At 51.4% G+C, this 22,219-nt stretch overlaps 2 protein-coding genes across 5 annotated transcripts in view; one reads left to right on the forward strand and one right to left on the reverse strand.

The window, feature by feature from the left end:
• DGCR2 (DiGeorge syndrome critical region gene 2) overlaps positions 1 to 15,985 on the reverse strand; it is a 55,394-nt gene extending 39,409 nt beyond the window's left edge. For all 4 annotated transcript variants that reach the window (XM_054592740.1, XM_054592738.1, XM_054592739.1 and 1 more), the window contains exon 1: positions 15,670 to 15,985. In XM_054592740.1, coding sequence (XP_054448715.1) covers positions 15,670 to 15,748 — 79 coding nt within the window. In that variant the 5' untranslated portion in view covers positions 15,749 to 15,985. The remainder of the gene's footprint in view (positions 1 to 15,669) is intronic.
• A 2,468-nt stretch (positions 15,986 to 18,453) lies between these two features.
• On the forward strand, positions 18,454 to 19,566 carry LOC129086210 (testis-specific serine/threonine-protein kinase 1-like). The gene has a single exon (XM_054592671.1). It carries the CDS (start codon positions 18,454 to 18,456, stop codon positions 19,564 to 19,566), a length of 1,113 nt encoding a protein of 370 aa, XP_054448646.1.
• The last annotated feature ends 2,653 nt before the right edge of the window (positions 19,567 to 22,219 follow it).

Below are 22,219 nucleotides of genomic sequence, written 5' to 3' on the forward strand. Positions count from 1 at the left end.
AATTCCTGGTCAGGGAACATGCCTGGGTTGCAGGCCAAGTCACCTGTTGGGGGTGTGTGAGAGGCCAACAGATGGATGTTCCTCTCACGCATCGGTGTTTCTCTGCCCTTCTTTCTCCCTCCCTTCTACTCTCTCTCTAAAAATAAATAAATAAAATCTTTAAAAATATGAATGTTAAAAACAACAACAATAATAATCCTCTGGCATCCTGGGGAAGCCTCTCTCCCTTCCTGACTCACCTGAAGTACAGGGGCTGTTCTGAAATCAATCCCATGTGTGAGTCACTAGTTAACACATATGAATCACTCATTCAAAAAATACTGACTGAGCACTTACTTTGTGCCAGGCAACTCTCCAGGTGACGGGACCAGAGTAGTAAACAAAGCAGGGTAAACCCAGGGCTGGCACTTGGGTGGAGGAGATGATGCAGTCAGCTGCTTAGTACCCCAGCCAGTGATGCTGAGGGCTCTAATGGGCGCTACTCCAGCTATAAGTTAATATTCCTTTCCTTTCTTCCTTAGTATCCTCTTGAGGTCCTTTGTAAAGCATCCAGAACAATGTGCCTCAAAGTAGCTCAAAATAGTCACCTCCTCTTCCCACTACTGGCTTTGCCAGGGCCCCTGTCCCAGGCCTTCTGTTGCAATGACTGTCCCCTGGGTGTAAAACAGAACCAAGCAGGCTCTTCCTAGCCAATGGATTGTTGCTACGCTTTGAAATAATCCATACCCCCACCATGTAAGGACAAGGCCACAATACCAAAACAAGAACTTCTATCACATTCGTTGTTCTCAAATTTTTGGCTCCCAATACTCTTTTACACTCTTAACATTTTCTGAGGACCCAGAAGATCTTTAGTTTATGTGGGTTACACATGTCAACATTTACTGTTAGAAAATGAAACTGAGAAGTGTTTTTAAACACAAGATTCCCAAGCTCATGCTCAAAAGTTTAAACACAGAGTTACTGTACGTTTCAGCAACGCCACTGCTAGATATATGTCCAAAAGAATTGAAGCCTGGGACTCAAACACACACCCATACACTGGTGTTCATAGCCTCATCACTCGCAACAGCCAAGGGGTGGAAATAACCCAAGCATTCATCAGCAGATGAATGGATAAACAAAACATGGTACAGCTATACTATGCAATATCACTGGGTCGTAAAAAAGAAGGAAGCTGACACATGCTACAAAATGGTTGAACCTGAAGGATATTATGCTGGGTGAAATAAACTAGACAGAGGACAAATGCTGTATGATTCCACTTATATGCGGTCCCTAGAGGAGTCAAATTCATAGGGACATAGGTTGCCAGGAGAGGTGATGGGTGTAGAGTTTCAGTCTGGAAATAAATGCTGGGTGCTGGCTGCACAACACTGCCCATGTACTTAATGCTACTTAAGTGTACACTTAACAATTATTAAAGTGGTAATTTTTTTTCTGTATATTTATTGATTGACTTTAGAGAGCAAGGAAAGGAAAGAGAAAGAGAGAGGAACATCGATCTGTTGTTCCACTTCTCCATGCAGCCACTGGTCGGTTCCTGTATGTGCCCTGACAGGGGACCGACCCCAGAACCCTGGTGCACTGGGACGACACGCCAGCCAATTGGGCTGCCTAGCAAAGTCCAAAGTAGTAAAATTTATGGTGCGTGTATTTCACCACAATTTTTTAAAGTCCTTTAAAAAAGAGAGAGGGGAAAGGAATCCCAAACACACATCCCATTTAGCTCAATACATGTCACATAGCCTCTGGAAATGCCACTGTGCACTTGTGAGAGAATAAGAGAGCAGCAAATGACACCTCGATATAATTAAGAAAATGGTTTTGACCTCCCAGAGCCCGCTTCCCCATACCCCTGGCCACACTTGAAGAACTACTGCTTTAAATTATGTAATGTGTGGGAATTAAAGGATCCACGCCCTGTAGAAATTCACAAGTCTCTGCAATACAGTCTTTCCCTAGATTCCATTTATTCTTTGTCAGCAGGCCTTGGCCTCATTTTGAATTATGTAAACTGAACTGCCTCAAATTACTGTGTGAAATTTAATATGCTGTCGAAGTTGTTCAGAATTGATTTCTCAACATTTGCCCACAAAGAAATAGAGGAAGGCAGTACAGCAGAAGCACAAGTGTCCAGTCACATTGCTCAGGAAATCAAAAAACCTCCTGCCAAGAAATGCAGAAGAGAATTCTACCCCATCTCTTCCTACTGCCCACAGCCCACTCCACGGCCTCCACCAGCGGACAGAGACCCTCACGCACAGCCCCCACACTACGCTGGAGCGCCCACCCCAGGACCAGAAGGTCCCAAGCTTCCCAGTGGGCAGTGTAGCCTCCATCAGATCGTTACGGCCTTTTTCCTTGGAAAGAGCTAACAGCTGCTTCCCAGCAGGGCAGGAACTTCCCATGGGCTCTCATTCTGCCCCTACGCAGGGCAGTCGTGGGGCAGAGATAGTTAACCAACACAACACTCCAAGCCAGGAGCGCTGGCTTCCGTTTCTGCTGCCTGGGCCCCGCTGCACAAGTGACAAGACACCTCCAGGGGAGAGCTCCCGCGGGATGCTGGGTCCCATCCAGCACCATGGAACCTGGGCCAGCTGTCTCTTCTCTGGACACCTTCTAGAAGGGACAGAGACCGCTGATGACAACATAAATCACTACAGACACAAACAGAAGGCATCCCTGCTAAGCAGACCTTCTGAAGAAGGGTTACTTGTGTCCTGAGGTAAGAAGGTAAGAATAAGGGGCTTAAACTAGGCCTCAGAACAGGCAGCACCTGAACCACCAGTGAACATGGGGAAGGCCTACTGGCCAAGGGCCCAGCCTGGACAAGTGCCACCAAGCAGGAAAGGAGCACTCTGCTCAGCTGGGGCTCAGCGGGATTTAAGACCAAAAGGTACCGCGGGACCAGATGGCTTCCACGGATGCGCTATGGCTCCAGGAGTGGATGCTGCTGGTGGCGGTGGGGGGGTAGGGGGGGCGCCGGTGCGCGGGGGCAGTGCTCCATCAGAACACCGATCAGGACAGGGAACGGACTTGGGAATGCAAACTAGATGAGGGAAAGCATTGTCAGGCATTTGCAACAATCCATGAGAGGCCATTCTAGAACAAACTGTGATTATGGTACAATCTTCCCGCCTCCTCTACAGTGCTCTAAATTCCATTTGCCCTTTCAGGAGGTGAAGGAACACCTCCCTCCACTCAGGTTCTTAGGAGCCAGTGAGGAACCCTGGCTCGGCAGCCCCTGCAGCCGCCCCCCCGCCCCTCCCCCCCATAGTCCCTCTGGCCTTTTCCTGGTGACTGTCATTTCATGGCTCCAGATGGCCTGCCTACAACCTCCCTGCTCCTGCAGCTTCCTGGCACAATGTGTCAGCCTTGAAAGAGGCCCCAGCGCCCTGTCCCAAGGAATACTACAGGTCCCAGCTCTCAGACCACAGTGAAGCCCCATGTCAGCCATGACACCTACTCAGCCTCGCTGGGTTTCTTTCCTTCATCTGCGGAACAGGGGGGTGACCGTCCTTGCCCTGCTCTCCTAACTTCTGAGGTGGGAGGGTGGGGAGAAGGGTCACAAAGCTCAGAGGAGAAATCCACTAAAACAGTGCTTGGTTGCTGAACGGTGTCATGTGTTCCATCCCTTGGAATAATTCTGAGGACCTCTACGGGAAGATGGGGACAGAGAACAGGGGCGTGGCACAGCATGGCCCGCTGCTCGCCCCAGCAGCAAAGCCCAGTTAAGGCTGCTGTTCACGGGGGGCCTGGGCATCCCTCAGCTCTGGCAGGCACCAGGGTTGTGGCAGGAGGGTCGCCAGCACCTGAACATCAAGTTGAAAGGAGCCCAGAGCCCAGATGGTCCCATGATTTTCACACAAGGGCCCAGAGCTCAAGGGGGAGTGAGACATGTGTAGCTCAAAGAAAACTAAAGGACTTAAGTTTTATTAGTAAAACTTAAAGGCCAGAGCCTGCTGTATTTATAGACCGCCCACCTAGTTCAGCACCTGCTCTACGTCCCATGTCAGGCTGGCAGCAGAACAGAAGCCAGAAACCAGGCTCGGAGCAATTTCACCCGGCTCCCCTGCCCCAAAGCCAGCACAGTCAAGGACAGGTCAGGAACTGCGATGGAATCAAAGCTACCCCTGCCAGGATGCCCTTAGTTCTGATTGGGGGTGTGGCCAGCCCATCCTCCTTCAAAGGACTGGGTCCAAATTTCTGATCCTGACCCATTTCCTCTTCGTTAAGAAAGAAGACAGGACTTAAGAAATGCTGTGCCTCTGCAGAGCCAGCCACACAAAGCCCCAGGAAGCAGAAGTGCCTGCGTGCCAATGGGGACCTGTACCAAATACACTGGGAACACAAAAACACTCCTGCTGTGTGTGTGTTTTTAAAGCCTCATCGGAGGATATGTTTATTGATATTAGAGAGAGAGGAAAGGAGGGAGAGAGAGAGAGAAACATCAATTGGCTGCTTCCCACACGTGCCTCAACCAGGGATCAAATCAGCAACCTAGGTATGTGCCCTGACTGGGAATCGAACCCACAGCTTCTTGGTATACAAGACAACGCTCCAACTAACTGAGCCACCTGACCAGGCCTCCTACTGTGTGTAGTTTTGAAATATATCCACAAATTCTTTGCTATGTCTCTCTAAATACCGGTAGCTCCCCAATCACTATGACCCCTGGAGCGCAGAGAGCACCACACGCAGCCAGCCCGCCCCGTGGGCGGGGAGGCCCCCGTGACCCCTGAGTGTGGGCGAGCACGGGCAGGCGACCAGCTCAGGGGCTGCAGAGCTTGGGGGAGTGTTAGCTACCTTCTCCTGCCAGCCACAGAGTCCCAAACAGACACTAGAGAATACTACACCAGAACAAAGGCTGAACTTCTGCATTTATTTCTCATAAAAAGCATTTTCTACATCCAAGAGATAAAGACACCATCACCTCCTACCTTCTGTCCTCGGACACTGCCCAACCTGGACACTAGCTTGTCAGCCCTGACCTGCCCTCAAATTTCTCCTTAGATAGGTGTTTGGGGAAGAAGGCCCAGGTTAAATTAAAGTAAGTTATCCTAGAAGAGGAGGGAGAGGCCTAAGGAAAGGCAGGGTCACCAAAATTCCATGAAATGAATGACACTTCAAAAAAAATAACAGCAACCTGCAGTGAGTCTGTATTTTATGAAGGTTGATGTGCAGGAGGGGGAAGGAGGTATACACTTGGGGCTAAGACCAGAACAAGAGGGTAGGGTAGAACTGGAGTGATAGCTATCTTGCATCTGACATAATATCTACCAGCAGTCCATTCAACACTCGCAACACATTTTGATGACAGCCACAGCATAGCATAGCCAGTTCATCTCAAGAGAAACAGCTGTAGTAAAATCAGATTCCTGACTGTTCATTTTGCATGTGCCAGGCAATGCATCAAATATGTTGTTGTCATTGTTGTCATTATATCCGTAAGATACACCCATTACGCCTCCTTCAATAAACCCAGCTGCCTGCCTCCTGAGGATCAGGCACTGTGCTACAGGCAAGTGGAAAGAGCGAATCAAAAAATACAAGGTCTCCTCCTTCATGAAGCTCAAAGTCCAATAAGGAGGCAGATCTTCCCAACGCTGAGGTAAGCAAAGATGTCACAGAGAAACACAAAAAGCATAACCATAAAGGAATAAAACTGGTAAAATGGATTTCTTCAAAATTAATAACCTCTGATCAGGAGCTCACCAAAGATACACAAGTCAACAGAACAGAATACAGAGCCCTGAGAATAAACACACAAATGTGACCATCTGATTTTTGACAAAGCTGCAAAAACCATTCAGTGGAGAAAGGTAATCTCAACAAATGATGGTGAAACAACTTGACATCCACTTATAAAATGATATCCACTTATCAAAAATGAACCTTAACTCGTATCTCATATCAGACATAAAAATTAGCACAGAACACATCAAAGACTTAAATATAAAACCTAAGCCTATAAAACTTCTCGCAAAAGACATAAAATCTTTGTGAACCTGGGTTAGGCAAAATGTTTACATACATCACCAAAAATACGATCTATAAAAAAAGAATTGTTATAAACTGGACTTCATCCAAAGCTCAGTGGTTGTCAGTTGGGAACCTCAACGTGTGGGGTGGCGCTGACCACAAAGTGGCAGTAAGAGGGAACTGGTGACACAAGTGTGTTCTGCATCTTACGTGTGTGGGGGGTTGATTACATAACTCATCGTATTTGTCAAAGCTCAAAAATTATATACCAAAGAGTGAATTTTAGTGCATTAAATTAAAAAATAAAACAGATAACCAAGGTCGTGCCAATAACTTCAATAAAAAAGTAAAATTTAAAATAATAAAAAATAAAACATTTTTAAAAGTACAGTTAAGTAAATTAATGATTAGGTCATTGAAAATATCTGCAACATATTTAAGAACTTTTAACTGGAATATACAAAGAATTTCTACGATTCAATAATAAATGTAAGAAAAAGGCAAACGACCTCATAAAAATGGGTAAACAATTTGAAGAGATGCTTCTCAAAAGAAGATAAACGAATGGTTACCAAGACATGAAACAGTTCTCACTACATCACTCACTGGAAAATGCACTTAAAACCACACGAGGGCCCTGACTGGTCTAAGTCAGCTGGCCGGGCATGGTTCAACAAAGTGAAGGGTCGCTGGTCTGACTCCCAGTCAGGGCGCATACCTGGGGTGCAAGCCAGGTACCCGTCTGGGGGCATGCGAGAGGCAACCCATCATTGTTTCTTCCACACGTGGACGTTTCTCTCCCCTTCTTTCTCCCTCCTTTCCCCTCTCAAAAAAGAAAAAGAAAAAAAAAAAGAAGAAATGAAATCTTTTTAAAAAAAGTGATTTACAAAAATCACAATCAATGACAAAACTAGGACAACCAGATCTCAGAACTCTTAAATATAAAAAATGATTCATTTTAACATATTCAATTATTATCATGAAATAACTTTTAAAATAAACTTTTGATTCTGGGATAAGTTTAGGTTTATAGAAAAGCTCCCATATACCCCTTGGCCAGTTTCCCCTGTTAATATCTTACACTACTGTTAGGCTGGATAAACAGTAAACCAAGGCAGGCAGCGGGAGGGAGACATATCTCACTCATTAATCCAGCAGCCCTGGGCCGGGTCCGGCAAGGTTGCCAGGTATTACAAAAATCACAAGAAAACCATGATAGCACAGGAAGAGGGGAGCCCTTGAAGTTCTGTGTGTATGGTCTCCACTATCTGGGAAAGAAAGCCTTTGAAAATGCATATTAATCCCAAAATCTGGAAAGGTGAGGAGGAGGGAGAACCTAGAAGCTGGCTACAAGTATAAAACCCCTAAAATCTCAATAGAGCACTCACACTAGCTGGGTGCCTGCTTGAAGCTTCACGTTCAAGGATACTTCATAAACAAACTTAAAACCTCATTTCTACTACACGTGGGGCAATCGGACTAGCTGGGTACCCGCCTGCAGATTCATTCTCGAGTGTATTTCATAAATAAACTTGCTGTCTCATTTCCCCTATATGCACTGTCTCTTGCCTGAATTCTTCCTCTGTGAGCAAGACAAGAGCCAAGGAGGGGGAGCCCCCTAACTTGGGCCTCCGCAGTAACACACTAGTGTAACACATTTGTCACAACAAGGAAATCAATATAGGTACATTTCTATGAACTGAATTCCAGACTATTCAAATTCTACTAGCTGTTCCAGTAATATCCTTTTCCTATTCCAAGATTAAATCCAGGACACCACACTGCAACTTGTGTTACAAAGTAATTTCTAATACAGTCCATCAGAAGACACTATGGCTAACGCCCTGACCAGAGCATCGTCATCCCATACACCAAAAGGCTGAGGCTTCAATTCCTGGTCAGGGCACACACCTAGGTTGTGGGTTCAATCCCCAGTCGGGGCATGTATGGGAGACAATCAATCCATGTTTCCGTCTCACATCAATGTTTCTGTCTCCCCCCTCCCCCCTCTCAAAAATCAATAAACATATCCTTGGGCAAGGCGACAAAAAATTTTAAAGAAGATATTAAGATTAACAAAATAAAAAAAATTAATAGTATTTATTAGCACCAAAACCCTAAAGAATGCAACTGTTCCAAATTTTACTTAAACTTTCTTTTTACTGACACACAATTCTCTTCTTACCACAAAAGCAAAACTGGAGAAAATACTTTTTCTGTAGGTATGAGGTGTTTCCAAAGTAAAAAGTTTTCAAGAAAAGCATGAAGTGTCCCCTGTATCACTCTGAGGGTAGATGCTTTGAAATTGTAATTACTTTTGGAATTAAAGCCTCCTCATACCAACAAAAGAAATGCAGACCATTAGATCTTTAGGATTTGGTTTCATTTTTGTCCTTAAGGCAAAAATAATTTTGTTCATGTCAAAGTTCCCCAAAATGTCCACTCTAATTCTAAATTATCCTTGATGAAATTAAGCTATTTAGATAAGTGAACACAAAAATCTGAGTTATAGCACAAAGACATGTAAAAACCAGGAGTCCAAACTGGAGTTACTGTAGATAGTTTTCAAATGAGACAAAGCCCCACGCGCCGGGGGTCGGCCAGAGGCACTGCTGTGTACCTCATGCGTCAGGTCCCCCAGCCTGCACCAGCTCCAGCTGTAAGTCTCACTAAACTGTAGCTTCTTGAAAACTTTTGACGAGAGGTCTCTAAGGTAAAACACTGTCAAATGAAAACGTCAAAAAATCGTATGCCAAGTATTAATTCCATTTCTGTAAAATACTCTGTGTGTGAACGCTTTCCCGGCCGCCCTGGGCTTTCACTGCGGCTCACCGCCAGGGTCTGCACACGGAGCAGGGGGGTGGGGAACTGACAACTGTCTCCCCCTCCAAGGGCGGCCAATACACCACTAGGGGCTGCAGCACAGGCCTGCCTGGGCCCCAAGCGAGCCTCATCCCTTCCAGGCTCTTCTAGCCCTCTTGTTCTGTCTTCTAAGACCGCGAAGCTCTGTACACGCTAACTGACCCACGGACCCTAGAGGTGGCCAGTGGCACCCGAAAGGACTCGCATCAGGAGACCTGATGTCAACCTAAGTGTGCAGGGCCCCTGGAAGCTCATGTCTTCCGTCCGGCCCTCCGGGACGCCCCTCACAGTAGTTCCTGCCCCATGCCCAATGCCCTGGGCCGCTCCAAGTGTTGCTCTCCATAGAGACGGCCTCCTAAGGGAGGGCCCCCAGGCAGCAAGGCTTCTGAGACAAGGTGGGAGTGCAGGGTGACCTGGAGGCTGTCCTGGCCCAGCACACCCAGCGGGCTCTGTCCTGTCTACCACCGGGCAGTCGACAGCTGAGGCCAGACAGATAAGCTGATTGAACTGATGGCTGCCTGCCAGGGACCCAAAAGCCAGCCCACAGAGAGGGACCGGAAGGGAGTAGGGGCACTGAGTAAGGACGACGACCGATCCAGGCTCACCGAAGCAACAGCCACACCAGGCAAGAGGCGGGGACGGGAGAAGGCCAAGAGGAGAATGTGTACAGTCCTTGTGCCGCACCTCTTAAGCAAGCCTTGTGCTGGGCAATGGCCTGTGAAAGGGCAGGTCACCTCGTGCAGGGGCACTCTGCTTCTAAAGCCTCAGAGCCAGGCAAGTCTATCGGAGAGGCAGCCGGCCCTGGGGCTCCAAACTGCAGAAGCCCCCAGCCCCTCCAAACCCCGGGTGGCCGGTGAACTTCAATGGGGATCCACGTTTGTGAGAAGCCCTCACCTGCCCTTACCTCTCAGCTCAGCCCGTGTCCGCAGAAGCAAGCTCCCCACAGTGAGGCCCAGGCCAGCTGGCTCTGTGGCAACCCCCACCCCCACCAAACCCTCCCCAGGCATTCTTGCAGTCGGCCACAAGGCCCTCGTCCTCGCCCCCACCCCAGGGGCAGCTGCAAGGCCCGCTAGCTAAGGGAGCTATTGCTCTTTATGTCAAAATATAAATAGCCATTTGTGCATTTACTCAGTAACTGATTTCTGAGTGCCCACTCTGTGCCAGATCAGGCCCAGGGGCACCACATGAACGTGACAAAGAGCAAAACATGTCACTATGAACAATCCTAGCCCTGTCCAAAGTGCTGGGGCTGTTTGGTGGCTCTCCACAAGCTAATACCCCCACCCTTGCCCAGACCATCAAAAATGGCTAGACTCATTCAGCACTATGTATCAGACGCTGCTGAAAGCCACTGTGCTCTGCTGACTGGGTGGGGGTCAGCTGGGGGTGGGGGGAGACGACACAGGAACCGGGCCTTCTCCTGATAAATATGCCCTTGTGTGCGCGCGCAGAGTTCTGCTTACAGTTTAAGGGGGTGTCCCTCCACTCCCTGATATCCATTCAGGGATAACGTTTACAGTTGGCCTTTATGAAGCATGTGCTTTATATGAGACACTTCTTTGAACTTTATACCTATCTATTTTAATTCTCACAACATCGCTATGAAGTTCTGTTTACCCACATTACAGATAAGAAATCTGAGGCACAGAGAAGTCACAGAGTAGGTGGCAGAGCAAGACTTGACACTGGGCAGTGCGGCTCTAGGGTCGATGCTCTCAAACCACAACACTGGACTTGCCTTGATCTAACCGCAGCGCTCTCTGCACAGCTGGCTTACAGCAATGCCAGACCCAGGCCGTCCTTCCTCCCAGGCTGATGCCCAGAAGCCCCAGAACCCTCCGGGTCCCCCGTCAGCTGTGCTCTGACCACTGCCAACATGCCATTCACACCCCCTTGGACTTGCCCTGCCCAGACTGTGGCCCATCTTGGAGCAGCAGGACTGTCTTTTGCTAAACCTCCCAAGTCTATTTGTAAATCACACAGAAACAAGTATCGGTGTTACATAAAAACCATACTGTGGTCCCACTCTCCCCCCGGCAAACTGTTGGCCAAAAGTAGGCTCTTGGGATTACTGACCGGCTCTGCAGGAAGGAGAAGGGACTGGCTACCAGCTTTTCAGCAACCGAAACACAAAAGCACATGTGACAAGGGAACAATCTAGTAGCACAAGAGGGGAAGACATTTAATCAGTCTCTTGCTATCTACTAGGTCCTAAATGTTGTCACTGACACATTCCACTTAGAGCAAAGAATCTACTAGGTGTTTCCCTATGCCAAAGAGAGGGAGGGAACAGAAGTAAGATATCACGTGTGCAGGGAGGGCCCACAGCTAGATCACCTCCCGTGACGTGTGCATTCATTAGGTGCTGCGGAACTGCCAGGGGAGGGCAGGGAGAAGACAGTGCCAAGCAGCTAGGCCTGGAAAGCAGGCCAAGGCTGCAGCAAGAGCAATCTGGACCAGAGGAACAGCAAAAACACAGCCTAATAAGAGTGGGAAGGTACAGGGGCATTTGCCAAAGCATGCAACAGCAGCACATTCTTCATCCCTAAGGCCAGAACCACCAACTGAAACACTAACCCTGACTGGCTGCCACCTGGGCCAAACGGAGCTTTAACCACAGCACATCCTGTGCCCTCAAGCCCATCTGTGGTTGACACAGTGCCTAGCACACAGCAGGTGATAGTGAGGGCTGGTTACAGGGTGAATGCAAGCAAAGGGGCGAGGAGCATCACCTCACATCTCTCTGGGGCGCTAGGTCCCGGGCGCCTGCTCCTGCTCTCTGAAGTGATCAAGTGTTCGCAGGGAAACTGTTGGAACATATGCAACTTACTGTCAAATGGTTCAGAAAAAAACTATGTGCGTGCATACATATCTAAGCATGAGTGAGGACACACAGTGGGGATAAGGTAAATAAAATAAAATGCTAACAACAGTACAGGATATTCATCTAGTACAGGACATTCAAGTGTTCTTTGTACTAATTGTATTTTTGAAATTTTTCTCTAAGTTTAAGGTTATTTCCCCTCAAAATGTTTATTTTTATTGTTTAAAAACAAAAAAAAAGAATTCATTAGCTAGTGAGGATGGAAAGTGTTACACTAATTTCCAACTAAAAAGAATGAAATTGTAAAGCCCAAAGCCCAGTCTACTAGCAGGGCAAGTTCTCTAGTGTTACAGGGTGGGAGACTGTGGAAGAGCGAGCCCCAAACTCAGAAGGCAGCTGGCCAGCCTAGGTGCAGGCTCACCTTCCCAGCTACTTCCACAGGCTTCAGCCACTTCTGCTTACAGAATATCCACACACTTCCTATTCGTTAACCAGTATGCTGCTCCAGACGTAAGGTACTATGGCCACTTCTCAGCTCACCAAGGGCTCACCAGTCCATCATATGCAGCAGGCCCCTTAGGGTCCCTAACGGCCAAAGGGAAAGAACCCTGAACTAGGAGACAGCTCACCTGGGTTTGAATCCCAGGTGGGCTGCTCACAGGCTATGTGACCTCATACAGGTCACTTGCCTCTCCTAGTAGGAAAAGCTTTCTTCTCCCAAGGAACACAGCTCCAGTCCTGCTACCCACTGGGAGGCCTGCCCAAGCACAAGCCTTTTACTGGGCTGGGGACCTCAGTCGAGAACATGGTAAGTCATGGAAGGTAAATGTTTTCCCAGCTACATATTGTGGAGTCAGCCTGTAGGGATGGGTGGCATGATTTTCTTTCATAACTGATGCTAGAAAAACACAGTTTCACAATCAGCAACTGATGCTGCATCCCCTGTACAGATAGAGTGACATGATATCCCAGTGGCAGCCCCTAAATGCCCCCCTACCTTTGTCATCCTTCAATAGAGATCTCTTTCTTAATCTTTCTTTCTCACCACATCCCCAGTAGACATAATAATGCACCTCTTCGTTGGTCATTATGGTTAACCACAAAAGGAATTTTGGGGGAGGGTTGCTTCTCAGACCAGATTATTCAGATGGAAAAAGCTTCAGCATCCTCTTGCAGTGAACCACTGGGTCCATCAGAAGAGAAGTGGCCTGGGGCTCTCCGCCAGGGTGGAAGGGTGGGTAAGGGTGGAAGGGCACACACAGGCCCCTGGGAGGGGTGCGTGATGGGGTCAGGCCAGGCTTCTAGGATTGAATCACATCTCAGTCACTTCCTTAATGAGCTCTCCATGTTCCAATTTCCCCATCTGTAAATGGGGCTAACAAAAGTATCTACCTCACACCACAGCACTTGGCATTTAACACATTCTCAAGCAGTATCAGACATGCATTTTAAAAAAACTTTGGCAAAAGGTCAAGTTCAGCACTCTCGTGTTGCCCATTGTCCCCACTCTGTGAAACGCCTCATGCCCTGGCCTGCATCAGAGAAGAGCCGAAAATGGTTCAGTCCCTGCCCTTAAGGGTTCCACCTGGAAAAAATCGGAGGACACCCTCCATACCCGCCTGCCTACCTCACTCCTTCCTTCCTGGGAAACAGACTGGTGCTCTCCTCACACCCAAGTATGGGTCTAAGTCAGGATTCCAACAGAAGGAATGCAAGCAAAGACCAAAGAAGCACCCCCTCAAAAATGCCAGCCAGCAGACTGCCTGGAAGGACACAGAGCACACACAGCACACAAGGAGGACATCTGACCCAGAGTCAGACATGCCCTCGCTGCCCAAAATCAGGGAGCCAGTAGGAGTCCCCCAGTTTTGCAGAGCAAGATACCACTACGAAGTTCCAATCCAGAGAGCCCTGGAATGAAAGGGTAACTTTGCTCCCTCTGCCAGAGCGGCCTCCCTGCTCCCACTCAGACCTAAGTGTGATGTCTTCTGTGAAGCCCTCCCCTGCTTCACAGGTTCAAATGGTTCACCTCTGCCACCTGCCTGGGGCCCCACACTCAGTAGACTGATTTACACCTTGTTCCTCCTTCCACACCTAAAGGGCACTCCCAGAAGGAGGGGTTTATTCCCTAGTGATGGGCAGGCACTGAACACCGACATGCTTGTTGAATGGCTGCTGCCCAGTTGGCAGGACATGTGGACAGAGAGAAAAGGAGTCAGGGACATTCGTCACCTGTCATTCAGGCAGGAGATGCTAGACCTGGAACCAGAGGCACCCCAAGGAAAATAGGCATGCATGATTCATGGCTTCATCCCTCAGAGTCTAAAGTCATGATGTGCAAAACTGGGACCCAGGAACCAGAAGAGGATGATGTCACACCTTTCTATGGGTGTAGAGGTGTTTTCTAAAGGACTTAATCACAACAACCCACAATCCATTGGCTCTGCTCCCCAAGAGCTCATACAGTATCCTCCTAGACAGGTGGCCCTTTTCCTGGCTTCCATTCCTGCCAAGGCGGCTATCTCAGAACTAGTAACCCTGCTGCCCAAAGAACATCAAAAGCAGTAGCAACCACCTCTACTCAGGGAACCCAGAGAAGTATCACTGGAGAGACTCCAGGTTGAGCGTGGGCCCAGGACCTTGGCCACAAGGTACACACTAGGGAGTAGAGAGGTTCAGTGTGTCTGGGGTAGGAGCCTGGCTAGGGCTCAGTGCAGGGCCGCACACAGCTGTGCTCCCAACCTGCCTTTATCCAAGGCAGCCAGACAGTGCTCACAGAAGATGGCCCTAACCACTTCCACCTTCATGGATCCCTTCCCGTATTAATAAAAGAAAAAAACTGTTAATCATACTTTAGCCCTGGCAGAGTAGCTTAGTTGGTTAGAGTGTCATCCTGATACACCAAGATAGCCGCTTCAATCCCTGGTCAGGGCATACATAAGAATCAACCAATGTATGCAGAAATAAATGGAACAACAAAAATCGTCGTCTTTCTCTCTTAAAATTTCAATTAAAAAAAAAAGCCATACTTTTCAATTGCATTGTTATAAAAATGGATACCTCTGTGTACATTTTTTAACCTAAAAGGGTTTTTTTTTTATTTTTCTGCTTATTTTAAAAGAAATCGCACATTTTCACAGGCCCCTAAGAGCACTGTGGGCCGCCAGCATTGCATCTCCTGTGCCTGCTAGAGAAATCGGCCCTGCATTTGGGGACTTGATTTTCTTGCTGCAGTTCAGAGGAGTACACCAGAAACAAGTAGAGAAAAACTGTCTAGGACTTCCAGCTGCCATGATTCTGATCCCCCACCACAAGCTTTTTTATAGAAACACAGGTTCCAAGGGGAGTTCCAAAGGCATTTAATCATCAAATACAAGGAGCAGTCCCTAAGTACCTGGCACTGTTCAGGCTGCTACTACTGTGACACACCTGCGGGGAACGCGATAGTCTCTGTCGCAGGACAGGCCCGCTCGCGATGCTAGGTAGCCTCCTAGAACCTCCTCGGGGCAGGTCTCTGAGCTGAGTACTTCTCGAGCGTTAACACTTCACTGAGTGACAATAAGCGACACGGCTACCGCTTTCCAGCCGAGGGTTTTTCCCAGGGATAGACGCTGGCACCATCTCGCTGCTGGGAGGAACCAGGTACCTCCTCGAGATGCTCTCACGACCCCCAGCACTCGAGCCTAACCCCAGCCACTGGACTAGCAAACAGGGCGCGTCCAGAGCGCAGCTCCCCGGCGAGAGAACTCCATCGCTCTCGCTTCCATCAACCGCAAAGTATGTAGTGCTCCACAGATGTGGACCCAAAGGCACCATCCCTCGAGAACAAACTTCCATTGTACACGAGACTCTCGAGCCCAGGTAAGCTCATGGCATGGTTCCGGCGGTGCACAGTCCCGGGCGGATGACGCGGCCGCCAGGTGGACGGAGGTCCCAGGTGACCCTTTCCCCGTACGCCCCGCCCCCGGCCGACCGCCCCGCCCCCCTGCGCCGCGCACCTGGTCGCAGCGGCTCGGTGACGGTGAGCACGAGCAGGAAGAGCAGCAGGAAGGCACCGCTGTCTGCCTTGGGCACCATTTATCCTCCGTTCATCGTCCCCGGGGCGGCCGCGTGACCCCGCGGGGAGGCCAGACCGGGCCTGGCTGAGGGTCGGGGGACCGGGCCGGGGACGGGACCTGGGACAGGGCCGAGTGCGAAGAGGCAGCGAGAGAGGGCTCCGGCTGGGCCGCGGGTGCACTGGGCCGTGGACTGGCGCGCACTCCCGGTCGCAGCCTAGGGTTCCGACTCCTGCTTCGCGCAAGATGGCGGCCGTCCTGCTCTGCCTCACGACGCTCCGCCTCCCGCCCTCTACACTGGCACCGGCCAATGAGCGCCGAGGGGGGCGGGGCCTGCGCGTTCCCAGTAAGTGCGGACCAGTGGCCGAGCTGGGGCGGAGCCTGGGTAGTAGGGCCCGAAAGGGGTAAGGCCTGAGATCCAGACGATGAGGGGCGGGCCCGACGGGGCGGGGCTTAAAGAGTGAAGTGTACCATTGGCTAAACAAAGAGGTGGGGCTCGGGGTTGGTACCTGAGGTGTAGGGACTCCCAAAGGCCCAGGATCCTAGAGCGCGGTGCAGGGGCGGTAGGGGAGGGGCAATAGGACGATCGAGAAGACGGACCGAGAAAGGGGCAGGGCCCAGTGGGGCCGAAGGGTGGGGAGCAGAGGGGCCGGGAGTGTCCGGTGAGCGGGGGAAGTGCGTCAAACACGGACGGGATACAAAGGGTCTTCATACCTTGGACACCCGCAGGCTGAGATCTGGTCCGAAGTCCAAGAGTGAGCCCTAAAGTGGTCTTTAGGAAGGTCTGCAAAGAAGGGGTGAGGAAAACTGGAAAGCCCCAGACTATCTTTGAGGAGGCAGGGAAAGAGGATCAATGCTATGAGGTACAGGAAGGTGTGACTTCAGCACACGCAACTGAAAATGTTTCCAACAGATGAGAAAATAGCCTAAAGTAGTGTCGTACAAAGAGAGCTGACCGGGAAGCCCCGTTCTAAAGAAACCCTGTAGTAAGCTGGCTCTGGAGGAAGGGCCTTGCCTACACAAGGCAAGAAGAGGGAAAGGAACACTGGGCGCAGCTGCTGCCACATCAGGCCACATCCGCATAGAGGAAAGCCACTGGGGACAATGCCCTAAGTACTGACCTCACACCTGTTATCGGGAACAAGGTGACCATAGAGGAGACATAGCAGATAGGGTGTTCTCAGCAGAAGAAAGGAGCAAGCTCTCCAAAGGAAGGACCGACCATCAGCCGTGCACACAAGGTGTGGCACAGGGTGTGAGGGCTGGGAAAGAGGGTGAAGGTGGGAGCAGAGAAAGGAGGGAGGACCAAGGCTGGCAAGGACCCCATCCCCACCTGGCCCACTTCCAGCCCCACAGGCTCACTCCCCAGGAGTAGGCCTCTCACGACCCCTCAAGGCATGGTTCTCTCGAGTGTCACTTAATTCTAGGACACTCAGGGTCATCTGAGAGAAAGGCACCCACAACCCCTGGGCAGATATGGCCAAGGTTAAACCCAAGGCTAGGCCAGACCTGCCTGCTTCTGCTCCTCAGTGTGGCTCTGAGCAGGTGCTAGACAAAGGGGCTGTCACAGCAGAGGAGGGCTTCACTGCTGGCAGAAACTGGTCCCTGTCCAGTGCTGACCTCTCCACTTGCACTGTCCTCAGGGAGCATTCCAGGAGCAGCTGATGGCACTCGAAGCAAGATCCAGGTCCAGCTTCTGCCCCAGTCCCAGATCTGCCCTGGGAGCCCAGCCAGGACTATGGTCTGGGCAGACCCCCAAGAAGGGAACACATAGCCAAGAGCAGAAATTCCTGCCAGTTGTCCCCTGCGCAGAGTCACTGTCAGAGAAGCAGGCAGGCAAGGTTTTAGATGAGGAAAGAGAACTACAGAGAGATGAAGAGCCCAGCCAAATTATACAGGAGAGGGCAGAGTTCTGGCTTCCTAAAGGCAGTGACCCCCCCGGGCCTGGAGTCTTTGCCCCTCCTGACCCCCCTCCACCCTGCTGCATGGCCTGCAGGCCACCTGTGTGGACACAGGCAAGGGCTTCTAGGAACGAAGGGGAAAAGCTCAGGGATGTTCCTCCCCAACTCTTTGCCTGTGAAGTCACTGTGGCCTACACTGCCTCTCTCAGGGTCACCCTCTCTACCTTACCCTTCCCAGGTCCCAGTGGTCATCCCTCCCTTCTGAGAGTGTGTGACTACCACTGGGGTTTCCTACACTCTGCTCCCACCTTTGTAAATTATGCCTGATTAAACCCTCAGACAGCCCCAACTGGACTATGGCTTGTTTCCTGCTGGGACAACCACCTGCCTTGGATTTCCTGGGTTGCAGTAATTAGCTCCACTGTCAACAAGCAGTCCCGGCTCTTGGTTTGGAGGCACAGGCAGACCAATGTGTCCTCACAGACCCCTGATACCTTGGGTCCCAGGCAATTGCAAGGCCACTCTCTGTGGGCTTTTGGTCTGCTTTGGCCAGCCCATTGGCCAGCCTTCCAGGGTTCCAAGTCCAAGTGGCTCAAGCAAGAGCCACATTCCCCTAGGGTATTCCTTTATGACTTCACCCACTGAAGTCACTTGGGAGACAATGCTGAACGTTCCACTCCAGAGTCTGGGCCTCTAAGGAGGCAGGGACAGCAGGCAAGGCCAGCCCAGAGGACTCTCTGTCCACAATGTAAATGAGGACACTGCTGGCCCATGTCTTGCAAGGATGTAGAGGGCAGCCTCAGAGGCACTGGGTGCTCCTGGCACCATGGATGATGCTGCCATCCTCAAGCGACGAGGCTACATCATGGGGATAAATTTGGGAGAGGGCTCATATGCAAAAGTCAAATCCGCTTACTCTGAGCGCCTCAAGTTCAACGTGGCGGTCAAGATCATCGACCGCAAGAAAGCCCCCACAGACTTCTTGGAGAAATTCCTTCCCCGGGAAATTGAGATTCTAACCATGCTAAACCACCGCTCCATCATCAAGACCTACGAGATCTTCGAGACATCGGATGGCAAGGTCTATATTGTCATGGAGCTCGGGGTCCAGGGTGACCTCCTTGAATTCATCAAAACCCGGGGAGCCCTGCATGAAGATGATGCTCGCAAGAAGTTCCACCAGCTCTCCTCAGCCATCAAGTACTGCCATGACCTGGACATTGTCCACCGAGACCTCAAATGCGAGAACCTTCTCCTTGACAAGGACTTCAACATCAAGCTGTCTGACTTTGGCTTCTCCAAGCGCTGCCTGCGGGATGATGGTGGCCGAATGGCACTGAGCAGGACCTTCTGCGGGTCGGCAGCGTACGCAGCCCCTGAGGTCCTGCAGGGCATCCCCTACCAGCCCAAGGTCTATGACATCTGGAGCCTGGGCGTGATCCTCTACATCATGGTCTGCGGCTCCATGCCCTACGATGACACTAATATCAAGAAGATGCTGCGCATCCAGAAGGAGCACCGCATTGACTTCCCTCGCTTCAAGAACCTGACAGGTGAGTGCAAGGACCTCATCTACCGCATGCTACAACCAGATGTCAACCGGCGGCTGCGCATTGATGAGATCCTAAGTCATGGCTGGGTGCAGCCCAAGGCCCGGGGCCTGTTCTCTGCAGCCATCAACAAGGAGGGGGAGACCTCCCAGGAAACTGAGCCCTCAAAGGCCCCTGATACTGACTCTGACAAGAAGTGTATCACCAAGCCAGAGCCCCAGGAGGAGGCACAGCCTGAGGTGAAGCCAGAGCCAAAACCCGCCGAGGAGGTGCTGCAAGTGCAGGTGTCAAGCCATTTGGAGACCACAAGCCTCGCCCTCTCAGATGAGCATCCGAGCAAGGAGAGGGTAGAAGGGGACTCTGCAAAGCCTCCAGAGACATGCACCTAGTGAGCTTCTTGCATGGCCCAGGGGCCGGCAGGGAATGAGGCAGAGATCACAGCTTCGAGCCTGGGCTCCAAAAGAGTTAAGGGACAAGCAAGTGAAGGGAAGACAGTCCTGGATAAGCCACTATTTTCGTCAGTTTATTTTCCCTCCCTTTGAAGTTGGTAACCCACATGGTAAAGAAGGAATAAATCACTATATTAGTGCAGACTCTAAGGTGAATGTCTTTGCCCCAGCTGACTGGGGTCGTCCAGGGAGAGGATGCATCCCACCCCACCCATGCCAACTTTGGAAAATATATCCTAGTGTATCCAACCCTGACCTTGACCTCAGGCCCTGGACCAGAGCAGAAAGCTGAGTGAGGAAGATGCTGCTTTGAGAGGGAGGCCGTGAGTGCAATGTTGGGTGGAGAGGGGACAAAGAGAGGACAGGACCAAGGAGGGCAAGGTGGCTGCCTGTCGATGATGGGTGGGAGGGGGACCCAAAAGGCTGCTGGTGGGGCAGGACCCGCAGAGGGCATGTGGACCAGCTTTTCAGACTCTCAAGCTCTCCGCCTTGTTGGGCAGCAGCTCAGTTTTCTGCTCTGTTCCCCAGGAGTTCCCTTCCGTCCAACTGCTCCCGGTTTTCAGCGGTGCCCAGTCACCCCGCCCTGTGGCCATTCCCACAGCCCAGAGGAAACAGGGCGCTGCCGGACAGCCCAGCCACATTCTAGCCTGCATGGCATACACACCCTGTTCCCCTCCAGTTCCAGACTGTCCCCAGGAGTGACGCTCCCTGCCAGAGTGGACGAGTTGATACCAGTGAGTAGGAGACAGGACAGGTGTCCTCACAATGCATGCCTGGCTGCCGCAGCCATCTGTGTCCCACAGATGGAGCAGGCTTGCACTTAGCACCGCCAAGTGCAGTGCTCTGCAGGGCCCTGCCTGCCCTTCCTCGTGCAGTCCTCCCCTCTGCTGTGGGGGCCCTTCCTCTCTGTGCTCTGCACGTGCTCTGACAGTCTCACGTGGACCTGCAGGGTTAACACATCAAGAGGGCCAATGCCTTCAGACTCAGACTCAGCCCCACCCCGTCTCTGTCTTCGGAAGATCCCAGCCCCCAGCCCGCCGGGAGAAGTGAGACCCGACCTGCCCTCTGCCTCGCTCCCCAAAGCCAGTACACTGCTCTGCCTGGCTCCTTCCTCCCCAGAGCCACTTTCACGCAAACTGTTTCCTCCTGTCTCTGTGTGTGTGTGTGTCATGGCTCAGCCACCACCAAGGCCTCCTCCTCGCCCTGGCATTGCCTCCCACTGCGCCCAGTCTGGCTCCCTCTGCTGAGGAAAGAATCCCTGTGCCTGACCTTTGAGGTCTTCCCAGGTCTGGCCTCATCCTGGCTTCCCAGCCTCTTCCCTCAGCCCGACACCCCACGCATACATGTTATAATCACACTTGTGGATGCATCCCTGCAGACCTTGCCTATGTCTCCAGGCTCAGCCAAGGGGTCATGGCTTCCACAAGGCCTTCTGGGGACTCCAACAGCCCTCAGCAGACAGCCGCTGAGCTCCACCATGGCAGGCCAGTGAGTGCCCAGGGTCCTGGCACAGATCAGCCACCCAGTTCTGAGTGCAGATTGAAGGTTCCTGGAGCCCAGAGGCATGCAGCCTGCCTGGTGGTGGAGTGGAACTGCAGAGCGAAGCGGACTTGAGGTGGGGCTGTCCCAAGGAGAGGCTCACGGACCTCCTCCTCTTGGTCATGTCTGTCCTCAGGGCAGTGGGCAGTGTATGGCAAGAGGGCCTGGGAGTCCCACTGCAGCCAGGCCCCAAGGTGAGCCTGGGCGGGAGAGGCCGCAGGAAGCAGCACTTACTGTGTGCCTTCCAGGTGGGGAGACAGCCCGGAGGGGGTAGCCAACTTCCTGAATCACAGCATTGAGTGGCAGCCTGAGTGACTGAAGCCACGGCTCCCCAGGTGGCCTCATACGCCAGCCACTCCTGTGAAATGCTCACCCCGGACTTGGCCCTGGCTTTAACCCCTTCAGTGATCACCTCCCCCCAAAAGCTTTAAGGTCAACACCCTCAACATGGACACTGTGACCCGCAGTGCTCCCTACTGTCCCTGCATGCCCTCTACACACTGTCCATTCAAGGCCATGACATGTACCTGCAGTCCTTGTCTGCCTCCGTGTGGCCAACTCCTAAGCCCTCAGCCCTCCCAGACCTCCCCAGTCTCCCCAAGTCCAGTCCCCAGTTCATCGGTGTGACAATGAACCTCCCTGACCTCTGGACTCTGGGAAGGCCTGGGTCCTTTCTAGTTCATCAGTGTGCCCCGGCTCCTGGAAGTGACCCTCAAATGCCTACAGGGTGAATGGACAAGTAGTCGCCCAATTTATGGAGGAAACCAAAGCTCAAGAGTGGCCTTCTCAGAGTCTGCAGTGACTCTGCCCACGTGACTGCAGTTCAGGAGTCCTGCTGAAGGTCCCCTGGTAACACCCCGGCCTCAGCATGCACGTCATGGGCAAAGCTGCGGCCCCCATATCCCTGCCCGAGGCTGAGACCTGCCTCCTTCACCATGTCCGAGAACCAAGGAGGCCACCCTGTCCAGGCAAGAGCAGGGTATGAGGAAGTAGAATCCACAAAGTGGGTCAGTGGCATCAGCCAAAAAGGAAAATATGCAGGAGCGCCCTACAT

The sequence above is a fragment of the Pteronotus mesoamericanus genome, unplaced genomic scaffold (assembly GCF_021234165.1).
Source record: "Pteronotus mesoamericanus isolate MK-2021 breed Mesoamerican mustached bat unplaced genomic scaffold, CSHL_Meso_final scaffold_371, whole genome shotgun sequence".
Taxonomy (NCBI): Eukaryota; Metazoa; Chordata; class Mammalia; order Chiroptera; family Mormoopidae; genus Pteronotus; species Pteronotus mesoamericanus.

Excerpts from the sequence above, each read along its gene's own strand:
- LOC129086210 (XM_054592671.1), top strand. The coding sequence starts at position 18,454 with ATGGATGATGCTGCCATCCTCAAGCGACGAGGCTACATCATGGGGATA.